The sequence below is a fragment of the Haliaeetus leucocephalus genome, unplaced genomic scaffold (genome assembly GCF_000737465.1).
Source record: "Haliaeetus leucocephalus isolate CR32 unplaced genomic scaffold, Haliaeetus_leucocephalus-4.0 Scaffold1000, whole genome shotgun sequence".
Lineage (NCBI taxonomy): Eukaryota > Metazoa > Chordata > Aves > Accipitriformes > Accipitridae > Haliaeetus > Haliaeetus leucocephalus.
In genome coordinates, this window is record NW_010973436.1 from 2758457 (window position 1) to 2771643 (window position 13187).

Consider the following 13187-nt stretch of genomic DNA (forward strand, 5'->3'; position numbering starts at 1 on the left):
GAGTTTCTTGCCAGGCAAACATATGAAGCCCAGCCCCACAGGGATGCGGATCCACTCCTTGGCTCATCTGAAGGGGGCGGGAGGAGGGCAGCAAACTTTCACCCAAGGCATTCCCAGCCAGTCGTAGGTGCGAGGGAATGGAGCGGAGCCGCTCACAAACGCACAGAGCTGTGCAGGTCCTCTCATCCATGCAACTTCGGATGCACTACCCTGCTCAGCGGGCCAGCGGAGAGGGCCAGGCGCATTGGAGGCACAAAGCAGCTAGGGAGAAAATACATCTTCATGCAGCTGAGACACAAAACAGACACGACGGACTTTCAGAAAAGCAGCAGAAGCCAGGCTAGAGCAGCTGTCCACAGGAAGACATGCAAGACAAAGAAAGCACACAAACTGCAGCAGAAGAAAAGAAGGGCTTATACTTTTTTTCCCCAAGCAGTCCTGAAAGAGGCAAACCATGGTAAGGGTTTTTTCTCGCCGTTATTGTGTTAAGAGGAGCAGAGGCGCGAGAGACACCGAGCATGAGTCTGAGAGTCCTGACACTGTCATTTTACCACCTATCCGGATGCATGGCATTTCAGCACGCTGCTCAGACCAGACTGGCTGCACCGGAGAGTCTAACTACACTGCTGCACTGGGTGACAGCAAGAGAGACCGAGGAATCAGTACAGTTTTCACCCAATACATTCAGTCCTGCTAGGTGTTTGGTGCACGCTTGTATTTGCCCTTCCTTCATTTTCTTCAGCTAAGTGCAGCTGCTGCATCCGAGCCCCTCATTCACACAGGGAGCAGCTCTGGAGGAGGAGGCATTTTAGTTCCTTGCTTCTAAACCAAGTCAAAACAAGAAGAAACTAAATGCGAGCACACTCTCTCCTCTTCCTGCAGCAGCTCAAGTTCAAGACATGCCCTGGCACCTCCTCTCAGCCTCTGATAAGAGAGATTCTTCCCAACACCCTACGGAAGCTGGGCAGGCAAGCTCTCCCTTCCCTCACCCCTGGGAGGAGAGTCCAGTGACTTGTTACTCTCCTCTAAAAAAGCTTGAGACCTTAGATATGACAAAAAAAGTTCAGAGATCTCCTTTTCATCAGGAAATTTGCTATGCAAGACAGGCAGAATTTTGCAGGCTTCTTAGCACATCTGTTTCAAGGGTATATGCAAATAAAAAGATGATCAGGAAAAGCAAGTTTGCTTTCTTTGAACCTTCAGGTCAGCTGAAGCTGCTTGGTACCTTCCAAGCCATCCTTCCCACCCCCGCCCGCTGCAATGGCTGCACAACGCAGAGCTCACGGTGTTATCTGGAATTTCTTGGGGTAAGGGATCCTGCTGCTCTGGTCCACAGAAGAGCTCCTCTGCCAGGCGAGCCGCGCTCGGCGAGTTCGAGAGAGCTGGCCAGTCTCTCTAGTGCACACTGCAGCACGAGAAACGCAGAGATCACAAAAGGTTTCCGTCTCCCTCCCCTAACGCAGCCTGTGCAGAAGAGCAGCATCTAAACCTGGAATTTATGCAACAAACTCCCGCTCGCCCAGGGTCTCCATCCTTCCCTCCCGTCGATCCTCGCTGGTCCGCCAGCAGCCAGGCAGCCGTGTCCCCTCACCAAGCAATTGTGCGTCCTTGCAGAGCGCTGCAGCGGCGTGCTTTGTCTGAAGGCAGCGAGCTCCACGCTTGCCGTTCCACTCTCAGTCCTGTCTCCTGCTCTCGCATTGCCTGTCCCTCCCTTCTCTTCATCCTCTTACCCCTCCCAGCTTTTCCATCCACTGTAGAAGCAGTGAGCAGCCTTCGCAGCAGAAGCTGCAGGAGAGGGGAGGGAGACAGCAGCTTTATAACTCTCCAGTGGAAATTACTGACTTCTCAATATTTACTCAATGATGGACGACACAGCTTGGGTTTCAAAAAATGATGTTACAGGTCTGCTTTGACAGTTCTAAGTGATTTGTGGCTGGTTCATATTTAATTTGTCGAGAGAGAGGTGAGGGAACTGTTTGCTGCCTACTACAGCATTTCTGGAGGCAGTCAGGGTATTGGCGGGGGAATGAAACCACAGCAGTTCCTTCCTCTGAGCTCCTGAATTTCGTTTAAAAAAAATTATTTACTCGACTCAGCCTTTTGTACACTCGTAAATGTATTCCTGCTTTTAAAGGGGAAACCCACAGTGACACCAAGTGCAGGTTTTCTGTTTTTAAATCCACTTCAAGTCAAGACAAAATGAAGGGGGGCGGGGGGTAGGTATTTGAAGAGAGGGGAATGGAGTGATTTACTTTAAAAAGAAAAAGAAGATAACAGATGCCCAAAACATCCTTGTCCGAAAACAGAGAAGCCCAAAAAACACTCGATATTTGCACGTTACAAGGATGACACAAGAACAAGCAAATCTCAGTCACTGTGCCCCCAGCAAGAGCCCGATCACAACTTCTAATTGAAACAAACTCCTAATTCTCAACTCCATCCTTCTCCTTACGTTCCACATTTTAGGAATCCTACCTTTAAAAGGTCTCCAGATGGCAGAGGGGGAAACAGTCAATAGAGTGTAGTTAGAGTATCTAAAAGTTGCAAAGAAAGCAAGCCAAGCCATTCAGTTCCTCTTGCAAGACATTTTTCAAGTAACACAGCATGCTTCCAAGAAAACAGGAAAGGGAGAAGACTATGAGGATCCAGAAAGGTCCTTTTGTAAGTTAATTGTTTTAATAAAGACCTTTAGTGCAATGTTTGAGTCTGTTTGGAGGACGAAATAAGTACGTGGGCCATGCCGGACAAAAAGCATCACCCTGTTTGCTCATGGAAACAGATAACAGTTTAACGTGACCTGGTGTGGCCTGAAGACAGAAGACCAAGCTTCACCTGGAAGACAAAACGCAACTCCAAACAAGTGTTGATGAAACCACTGTCCACGCACAAAGCGAGCATGCAAGAGAACCAAGTCAGGCGGTTATGGCTACAACTGGGGATGATCATCAGCTGGAAGTCCTTAAACCCACTGAGTGGGGGCTATAAACTCAGGCAGTGCATTAGGCAAGATGGATAGGCAAGGAGAATGTAGTCATTAGTGCTATCAGATGCAAGAAATACAGCCAGCATCCAACTTTACCGGAACTAAGATCAATTAGCCAAATGCAGATTGCTAACAAATTTCTCCCTCTCATGTCAAGTAAAACACCAAGCACATTCCTCACATCCCAAGTCAACTGCAGAGTTAACTCACCAAGCCCCAAATGCATTCCCTGTCCAGTGCAGCATGCCTCCTGCCTGCATCAAGCTGATTTATTGAGCAGAGACCACTCATCTCCTGTATTTTGGGGGAGAGAAACACTGCCAGACAAATCACCGTAACCCAGCGAGCAACACACAGGTTTCTTGTTCAAAGCCAGCAGCGAGATGAGACGCTGCAGTACAGTGGGGTTGAGTTTCTGCTGCGAGACCTGTACTCCCCTACCCCTCTGACTCACATCTGCAAAGAAGAGATGATCAGAAGTGGGTTGCTGGAGCTAAATAAATGTGTGACTGCAAAACACACATGCAGAAAGACACAGACTGAACACAAATGTCTGTTCCCAGGCCAAAAACCCCTTTACGGCAAAGGTTAGGTGGAATCCGGAATCCTTTAAGAGATGGTGTTCCTCGATTCCCCAACCTCTGAAAAGCACTTAGCAACAGGGATCAGTGATAGACTTCTTTCCTCTCACCTATACCACCCCACCCTCAGGAAATACATTTGGAAGATTTTCTTACAAGCTCTACCAGGAAATCAGAGGGTCGAACTTGTTGGCCAAGAAATAGATTCTAGCTCCAAATTCTATAAAGATGCCAGGATGCATCTAATTATCTTATCCAGGGGCCTCAGAAGTTTAATGTGCTCGTCCATAACACCATGACAAGACACTGAAGTCACCCTGTTTTATGGAGGAAAGCTTTACGGTACAGAAACCAGCTATTTGCCCAAATTTGTATGGGAAGTCTGGGGCATGGCAGGGACCTGAAACCAAGCGTCTCGGGGCCTGAGCTTGTTCCAGCGTGACTCCAAGGGTCCCTGTTTCCCCTAGACCCAAGTCAATTGTATGTAATAACTGCTTGTATAAACAGACTCCAAACATACTTATCTCTGCAGTAACTGCCAAGCAAGGCATTTTATCTTTCTAGGCAAATTAGCGATTCCAGACACCAAACTAGCCAGGAGCCCCAATGTTCTCAAAGCCCACCCATTTTTGGGGATGAGAGAGCATTTGGAAAGTTCCCTGCAGCTCCCTGCACATTTATGATATGATCTGAAGCGTTAAAACAGCCCTAACAAAGCCCTGAGGAGCAAAAGCTAAATGCTGCTAGAAAACAAAAATGTAAGGGTGCATACACCCCAGGACACCCTTCATCTTCACAGCAAGGGGCTGGCAAAGCACTGCCTGCTCTCTGGCTAGCTGTGCTCATAGGAAAGGAAGGAGAAACAGGGAATATGTACAGCAGCTGATCTGTGTATGAGGGATCCCAAACCGAGCGTAACACAGCACAGCCTGCAGGAAAACACCCAGCTTAAGGACAAGGCAGCTCCTGGGTCCGTCTGCTTCCAGAGACGGGTGTCCATTTTGCTGAAAACTCCCTGCACAATGGCAGCTTTTGCTGAAGTGCTGGCTCCTCCTCTCCCCTCCATGTTAGACCTCTTCACTAACGATATCGATCCATCACACACGCTGCTACAGCTACGGACCAGCTCAGGGAGGGGAGGGCTTGTCATAAAGCAGGATGCTAAACAGTTGCCATTGCATTAGACCAAAAACCACACACCGTTTTGCATCCTTCTGCAAAGCCATTTGACCCTAGAAAACATAAGCCTTAATCAGTACCATAGTATCTACAGCGGGCACAGGTTAAACTCCCACTGGGAATGCACGGTGGATTCCTCCTCACCAAAGCAAAAACCCAAGTGACAAATGGATATGAGACAAGCTTTATTATGGCAAGCGTGAGCTGCGTGTGCAGATACATATTAGCATCTCATCAGGAGGAGACACTGCCCACCCGGAGCAGTTCAGATGCAGCAGTTTGGAGGTGAAGGATTTAAAAGGACAGAATTCCTCGCAGTGGCAGCTCTCCAGCATCCTCCATCACGCTGCAGTAAAGGCCAAAAAGCTCGAGTTCTGCTTTTGTTTTCGTTCCTGATTTAAAGGCAGAGAAGGGAACTCATGCTTAAAGCATAGGGGAGAAGCACGTGTCCTGCAAGCAGCCTTGTTCAGTGGATATCGATACCTACAGGTGTACTCACAAAAAGCCTAGCATCACCTAAGTTGAGGCATGTGGCAGATTAACCACATCCAAAGGGCACATCCACCATGACACTGGTGCTGACTCGCAACTGGCATCACCCCAGTCCTGCTCTCAGCACAGCCACTGCCCTAACAGAAGTAGCTAGGGAGGACGATTCTCCCCCCAGAGAAATCTAAGAGGCATTGGGAGAAGGCCATGTCCCCGAACAGGCAGGACTGTTCCCGGCTATTGGGATGGCGGCACTTGGTCAGCCAGGAAGCATCCCAAAGGACAGCACTGCCACAGCTGAACTGGTCTCACCATCAGAAAGCATCTCCTACGACAACATTTTCAAGATGTAGATTTTCTAAAACCCTTGGGCAGTACACGACATTTAGGCACCTTCAGTCCCCAGACAGCAGAGTTCATCGGCATCCATTTAATCAAGCTCTGTATGCTGTGTCTCACTACAAACAGCTCTGTTTCAAAAGGCACCATTAAAGCCAAACCATTATCTCCTCCTTTGAAGGCCATGGACTTGGCTCCATATGGGAGACGACGCTCCTGAGGACCTATGGCTCTGCCTGCAGCAGCGGAGAGGACAGGTTCCTTAAACTGCTGGTTTCCAGAGTGAAGCTGCATCCCGGGAAGAGAAGAATTAAAATAAACCTCCTGAGCAGCTTGGAAATGTGGAAGCGTTGAGATCGTCAGCTAAGAAAGGGGAAAGGGGTAGGATATTTCCCCGCTCTGCGAACAGTATGGAGACACGTCTAGGGACATTTGCACTGATATCAAAGCATCCTTCCTCTGTTAGTTCCACCTCCCCTTCACATCTACTTTCCACAAAAGGCGGCACAAAAAGTATAGGAAAAAAGCTGGTAAAATGGCAAAACAATCCTGTTTGATGTGCAGTGCCAAGGCATGCAATGAGGTCGCTGCAGGAGCAATGGAGGAAGATTTTCAACTGAGACTTAGTTCTCCCTGCTGCTCCAGTCTGGATCCCAAACACAAACTCGGCACAGGGTTCGCTATTCCCCACACCCCAGCCGCCTCCACTTATAACATTTATGGAAATGAGTGTTTTAACCTAGGATCGTCTCCCATCGCTCTGATGCTGCATTGCGGAGATAAGAGTTATAATAGTTGCGAACATGGCTGGAGGAGGATGTTGCTCTGTTTGAGGAAAATCAATGTACTAAATGACACTATGATTCCTTCTTCACCTTGTTTTATGGAAATCAGAAAAAGCAAAGACAAAATGCACAACTACATAATCTCACACACTATTTATAAAGTTTTATTATAAAATTAATAAAACTACATACTTCAAGGTCACAGAAGTATGTAGGTGAAATATATAGAAAAAACCCCTGTGATTAGTTTTATCTGATTTGGAGCAACAATAGGGCATTTAGGGTTTTACAGGCAGAAAGTTGGAGAAGAAATGTTAAAATATTCCAGCAAAAATGGTAGCTTTCCTGGAAAATCACCGCAACACTCCAGCTACTCTGGACAGTTTGTTTTAGAGACTGGGTGGCAAAAGCTGCTCTTTACATCTTATTCTATTGCAACCAGACTAAACTCCAGCTAAGACAAACTACCTGAGCAGGACCACACAGTCTTTGCTTGAGCATTCCTGGACCCCAGCAAATATTCCTTAATCTGTGAAATACCAACAGCCTCCAAGGGACACCTTCTGACACAACCCAACGTACACTGAACCTCCTCGTGCCTCAGCAGCAGCCTGCTCCGAGCCCGCTCTTCCCCATCAGCTGCCGTCTTACCCAGAGGAGAACGGTCCCAAGCATGCCCGCAGAGTGGCTTTATTTCCAAACATGCTCAGCAGTGAACATGCAGCTGGGATGAGTGAATTCCCGTGGACACAACATGGATATCTGGTGTCTTGGCTATAGTCACTCTGATGTACAACTCTAAATACAAAATTCCCATCCTATCCTCCCAGGGTTGAAAGGATTTTGTGAGCCTTAAAGAACAAAATACTAGAATGTGGAGAGCTATAGAGAGGTTCTGCTCATTTCCAAAGGGACAGACCCACACTTACATAACGAAAAAAGCCAGAAAAAAGAGCATCTTACTACTGCATTATGTATTTAAAACAAAAGCAAGATTGTTGTGGGGGTTGTGAGACCAGCCAGAAGACAAATATGCAGCAGCTCTGTTTCAGACTGACCGCTTAAAGAAAATTTTGTTGCTATCCATCAGAGAACAGAAACTCGAGACAAACATATTCTGAAAGACAGGAGAGAACTGTAAGCAATCAGTTCGACTTTCTTAGAGGCTATGTCAAGAACAACAGTAATTGTAGGAGCCAGGATCAGTAGAACTTTCTATCCCTAGGACACCAGCTGGAGTCCTTACACCATCTTTCAGCTGCAAATTAGATTTTTTTTTTTTTTTTGCATGTGCAGAAAACCTGATCTTCCTCCTACACATTGAGCAAAAACTAGTTGTGAAGTTTTAAGTATCAGAACACAGTGGTTATTAGGCTGTGTGAGCAGGGACAATGAGCCAGCCACTCCAGAGCTGATTTTACTGCCGCGAGCTTGCAGAAGAGCACAAGAAGCATCCCAGACCACTCACACAAGCCAGCAACTCTCATGTCCACCTAAAGGGAAGGACTATAAGGAGTCACTTCAGTTATCAGAAACCACTAATAAAAACTTCACAATTCTCAGCAATAAGCCTTTGTTTAAAGCTATTCAAAGATGCAAAATATCACCTCAAAATTTACCACATCCTAAGCAGTAATACTAAGCCCCAAAAATTTATAAACAGGCAGTTTCAACAAGAAACAAAACCCCCTATACTCACACACACACACTGCTGTCACTGGGTGAGTATTAATCAGAGTCCCTCCCCTTTCCAACAGGCTGGGGGTACCAGCTGCAATGCCCTTCACCCAGCCCATTTCCCCCAAAAGCCTGCTGGGAGGCAAGGACAGCTGCATTATATAAAATTAAATGAATCTACCTAGGGGAGTATTGAATTAAGACTGCTGGTAGCCGTATTGAGCATTATACTGGGAAGCTGAGGTCTGCTCCTTCTGTGCCAGAGCCTTCCTCTCCCTTCTGGGAGCCAAAGCAGGTTAAAAAGAGCTGCACGCAGGAGCCAGCACCTTCTTTCTGTACAGAGCACAACCAAGACAGACACACACAAGCTGGGTACGCTACCTGAGATCCTTTGCTGCTCCTGAGAAAAGTCAATGCCTTCACCGATGGAACTCATGATTTTCTCAATCTGAAAATAAAAAAAAAAAAAAAGCACATGGTACATTATTCATAAAGCCTCAGGAAAAGTTAAAGGCAGCCCTGGGATTTCACCTGCCATGTGACTGCTGAAGAAATCCAGGAAAGGATGTTAAGATACCTCTTGACCCAGAAAAGGTACCCTTAACACCTTGCCTGGAAAAGTCTTCGTAAGGATGGATGACTCAGAAGGGATGCAGAGAGGTTGGGACTCCACAGAGCCTTTCCCTTCCACAACTTGTCAGTGCCTGAAAATAAGCAGCTCCAACAAAACCATCCCTCTGGAGCACAAAATCAGGGAGAAGGAAAGGAACCCCAAACTCCTCAGCTCACCCCGTATAAACATGCAGTCCCACCTTCACCAGCAGCAAAGCCTGAGAAATGCAGTTCACCAACTCTTTCACAGCATGCAGCAAGTAAAGTTGGCTTCACCTCAGTCTGGGTTTGGTTGGGTATTTTTGATTTGGTTTGGGTTTTTTTACACCATCACATTTCCCAATCCTCTGCATGTATGTACGTTGTGCTCCTCACCACTGCCACTGAGAGCAGAGATGCTTAGAAAGAGTTTGAAAATAGATCAAGTTTGCAAAAGCAGCAACATCATGGGGCAAATGCCTTAACTACCCAGGAGAGGGAGCTAAAGACAATTCCATCCCCTGATTTAAGCAATTCACAGTCAATAGCTCAAGGCAAACCTCATGCAATTAAGAAAAAAAGGTAAAAACTACTGCCCGAGATGGTGTCTTCAAGTCCACTTAAGAGTTGCACTTAAATGACTGCATTTGCCACAAAAAAAAAATTTAATGCAAGTTGCAATTTTCATACAACCTACAGGATACTTTCTTAAATGAGAACAGAAACTTTTCAAAAACAATTCTTGAGCAGAATTTGTAAATCAAGGCTTTCTAATGCAATGCTGCAGAGGGAAAACCGACAGTGACAATTACTAGGTTAATTCTGTTAAGATGAAAGACCTAACAAATTACACCTCAGTTAGTCAGTTCAGAATTTTCCATAATCTAAAGCAGTAAAGCCCATTATTTTCCAAAAAGCAATGAGACACTTAAGAGGCTCAGGTCTGGTTGCTTACCCCAGTCTTCAATCTATAACCAAGCAGAAAATTATTAAAAAAAAAAAAGCCCCCAGTGATTGATTCCTGAACAGAAATATCCCAAGAAAATATTCCTGCGAGGCACTTCAGAGCGGTTGCTGCTGAATGCAAAGCCGATATATCTACCGGCAACAGGGGGGGGGAAATAAACTTCAACTCTTACACAACTTCTTTTTTTTCCTGGTCTTTTAAGGATAGATTTGGGGAAGGAGTCCAAGTTTTCCTGGACCTCATCCCCCAGCTGCCTTAGCACTGCCTGCATCCCAGCATGATGCTTTGCTTGGTGCAGCTGCATGAGTTCCCAAAACTGCCCGGCCGGCGATCAGGGCTCCTGGAAACACTGTGAGGGGCTGGGAGTTTGACTTCCATTCAAAATCGATGGCAGCTTGAAGCTCAGCTCCACTATCGAGGACTTTTTTTGGTGAAACAACAACAAAAAAGTCTTAAAAGGCTCCTGCCAAGTCAGATCTCCAATAAAGTCCTTCCTGTTTGTGGGGAGGAGACAGGCAGTGCACTTGTAGCATTAAATCTCACCAGGGAGAAGGCATTCATGCGATCTATAGAGAAGTCATTAAAGGACGTGGATCCTCTGCCCCTAGAAAACCACGAAAACAACCACTTCTACAGGGCTTGAAATATCGTTAATGCGAGCTTACTGGGAGCTTTGAAGACCAGCCTGGAAAAAAAAAAAATTCTTTTCTTCCATACGTGGTTGAATTCTGAATAAAGTATGTTCTAAAAAGAGATTTCAGTTAAAGGAAGGGTTTTGAAGTCGCTGGATGCACAGGTCCTACCATCAGCACGCTGCCCTGCCGTACATGTGGCAAAAACGTTCACCGGTCTTCTGCCCCGGGACACAACCAGAACTCAAATGTGACCTTTGCTAAAACAGCTGGGAGATACCTGACCCCAACACCGGGCTCTCCATCGGGCTGCTGGAGCCATGCAGGTCTTGGACAAAGGCCAGATGCCATCAAACACTGACACAAGGGTTAACAGTCGCTAACAAGGTGACAGGATGAGCTATCAGATCCCTTGGTTTCATAGGAGGGTAAAAATGACAAAGGAGAATTGATATGATAGCCTGGAACATGAAAGGTTTTACTTACAGAAGACAAGTCATTCAGAACCTTAATCAAAAACTGCAAACTAGCTGTACAAGAAATAGGATTTTGTGTTTTAACTCAAGTTTAAAAAGGATGCACTGAAAAAGGATGAGGCCATGTAAAAGGCAAAAATATCCCGATTCCAAATGGACAGAGGCAGCCCTTAAATGACAAAAATCAAACACAGACAGGGTGGTTCATTTTGCAACTGCTCGCATCACTAGCCGTTGCTTCAGATAAAAATTACACGGCTAGTCATTGTGTCATCTGATCTTACTATTTAGACTCACTGTGGCTGAATAAGGAAGCCCCAGAAATATAGCTTTGAGAACTGCAAGAAAAAGTTGGGGCTTTTTGTCAGCTAACCTAAGGCTCTTGTGTAAATCAGCAACTCTGCAGTATCAGCAACCGAAGTGTGGGATCAGCTAAACTGGAACCAGTTGAGAGGAAAAAACTGAATTTAAACTCTGCCTTGTGATCCTGAGTTTTTCTTCTACCCCAGTTATGACTCTTAAAAGGCACTGTCTCCCGCTGCCAGAGGTGTTTGTGGCAATCACTTTCAGTCCATCAGCCCCGCTCCTCTCCACGGGCTGTTTTAAAGAACTTTTCCATTTCTCATTAGTTGTGATGGAGCGTGAGGGACACGTGAGCAATGCAGCAGCTTCTGCTCAAGCCTGTAAACAATGTGAAATTACTGAAAAGTCATGAAATCGCCTCATATTTCTCAGCAGAGGTTACTGACTGGAACCTAGAGGTAACCTAGGTCTCTCAATGCACATTTTTGCCAGTCACCATTTCCACAAGAACCACCTGCTTTATCTGCTTTTGCTCCTCTGAAGCAGCAAATGCTCCCCAGCAAAGCCTTGAAATTTCATGGTGCCCTTATGTTTCATCAGTACATAAAGGCCATGCAAGACTGGAGGGAAATACAGGGATGGTGCAAAACAAGCCTCATTTCCAAATAAGACCAACGGCTTTGGTACTGACTGTTTTATTCACTTCCATAGGCAGGCACAGAACCCGAGCTGTGGCAGGATTTCTGGGATGCTGCCACAACCTGAGGGCTCGCTGCAGAATTTGGGTCTTGAGGTCAATTCAGTTCAAGCTCCAGAAGTTTAAGGGCATTAAACTTTGAAGATTTATGTCAATTAGCTTCATTACAAGGTATATTTCTAAGCTGGAGCCGCTCTTGTACCTACTGTCTGGGATCTTTTTCTGAAAGATGTTTACTTCAGCGGATCTGGAAGCCTGTGAAGTTCTTTAGTCTCATGGGATCATTTGGAGCAAGAATCACTTGGTTCCAGCCAAGCTTTTCCTATAACCAGTCACCAACAGGAAGAAAAAATAAAGATAAAAAAAAAGGTGGGGAGGGAGGGAAGAGAGGAGGCGAGGAGAAAAGCATGTTTGTTCAAGCAGCCCCAGCTCCCTCCGACTGTCTCCCAGCAACAGAGGCAAAGCGCTTTGCAGATCTCTTACGCTGTGCCGGGACCCAGCTCTGAAGACGTGTGGGGACTGCTGCCGGCGCTGCTGGGAAAGGCAAAGAGCACAAGAGCATGTTTCCGTGACCGATTCAAACCCCACATTTGTAGCCCCTCTGTGGTCAGAGCTATGACTCTGAACGCTATTTGGCCAGAGCCAGGTAAGCTCCCTCCCATCAGATGCTCATTACAAAAAGATCCCATTTATTTCCCAGCACTTTTGCAGCGGTAGAGCCAGCGTTTTGCCCTCCCCCACTGCACTCCGTGCATGGATGCCCTCTTCCACCCTTACCCACTTGCAGTTTTGCTCTTTCACAATGCAGGATGAAGGCCAAGAGAAAGTTTTAACTTGATTTTAGGAAAGGTCAGGTCCTCTGCTGTGTTTCTCACTGGGAAGAAGCAATGCCTACTGCAGTACTATAGCCCTGGAGAGGATGGTGCAGGATAAAAGGATTCTCCCCATCTTTCCACTTCCTCTAAATGTAGATAAGAGTTTTCAGAAAACAACTTCTGCCCTACAAATGGAGGTAACAGGTGCTCAAAAGCTGCAGACAAGAGGACAACGTGAATCCAGATCACAACCCACTCTGCTCTCAACAGCCTGGATGAGTTCCCCTGCCCAGGGCAGGTCACCATGGTCTGACACCGTGAAAAATTTGCTTCCTTCCCTGCACCCCTTTTCCATAGCTAGATTCAAACTGCAAATTAACTCTGAATGCCAGGCCAAGTTCACTTGTTTCCATTGCGCTGCCCTCCCCTAATACAAGGGGGACATGATGCTTTTCAGGTTCAGACCCCAGCACTGACAGCTCTGCACTCAAAACACAGCAGTGAGGACTTGCAGGTGCTTCTTCAGCACTAAAACACCCAAGAACTTTTCCTCAAAAACAGGGAATTGCCTTGTGCTATATAAAACTGAATGGTAATGAAATAATCACATGGCAAAGGATTACCTTTCACAACCCATCCTTTGCTAAACATCGGTTTGATCTGGAGGCAGTCA

The 13187-nt window shown here is 46.3% G+C and overlaps 1 protein-coding gene across 4 annotated transcripts in view; it reads right to left on the bottom strand.

Moving 5' to 3' along the window:
• ANKS1A (ankyrin repeat and sterile alpha motif domain containing 1A) overlaps window positions 1-13187 on the bottom strand; it is a 109795-nt gene that overhangs the window by 29420 nt on the left and 67188 nt on the right. For all 4 annotated transcript variants that reach the window (XR_775446.1, XM_010584661.1, XM_010584662.1 and 1 more), the window contains exon 13: window positions 8415-8481. Coding sequence is in view for 3 of the 4 variants with exons in the window: in XM_010584661.1 (XP_010582963.1) it covers window positions 8415-8481 (67 nt within the window). In the remaining variant the exon portion in view is untranslated. The remainder of the gene's footprint in view (window positions 1-8414; window positions 8482-13187) is intronic.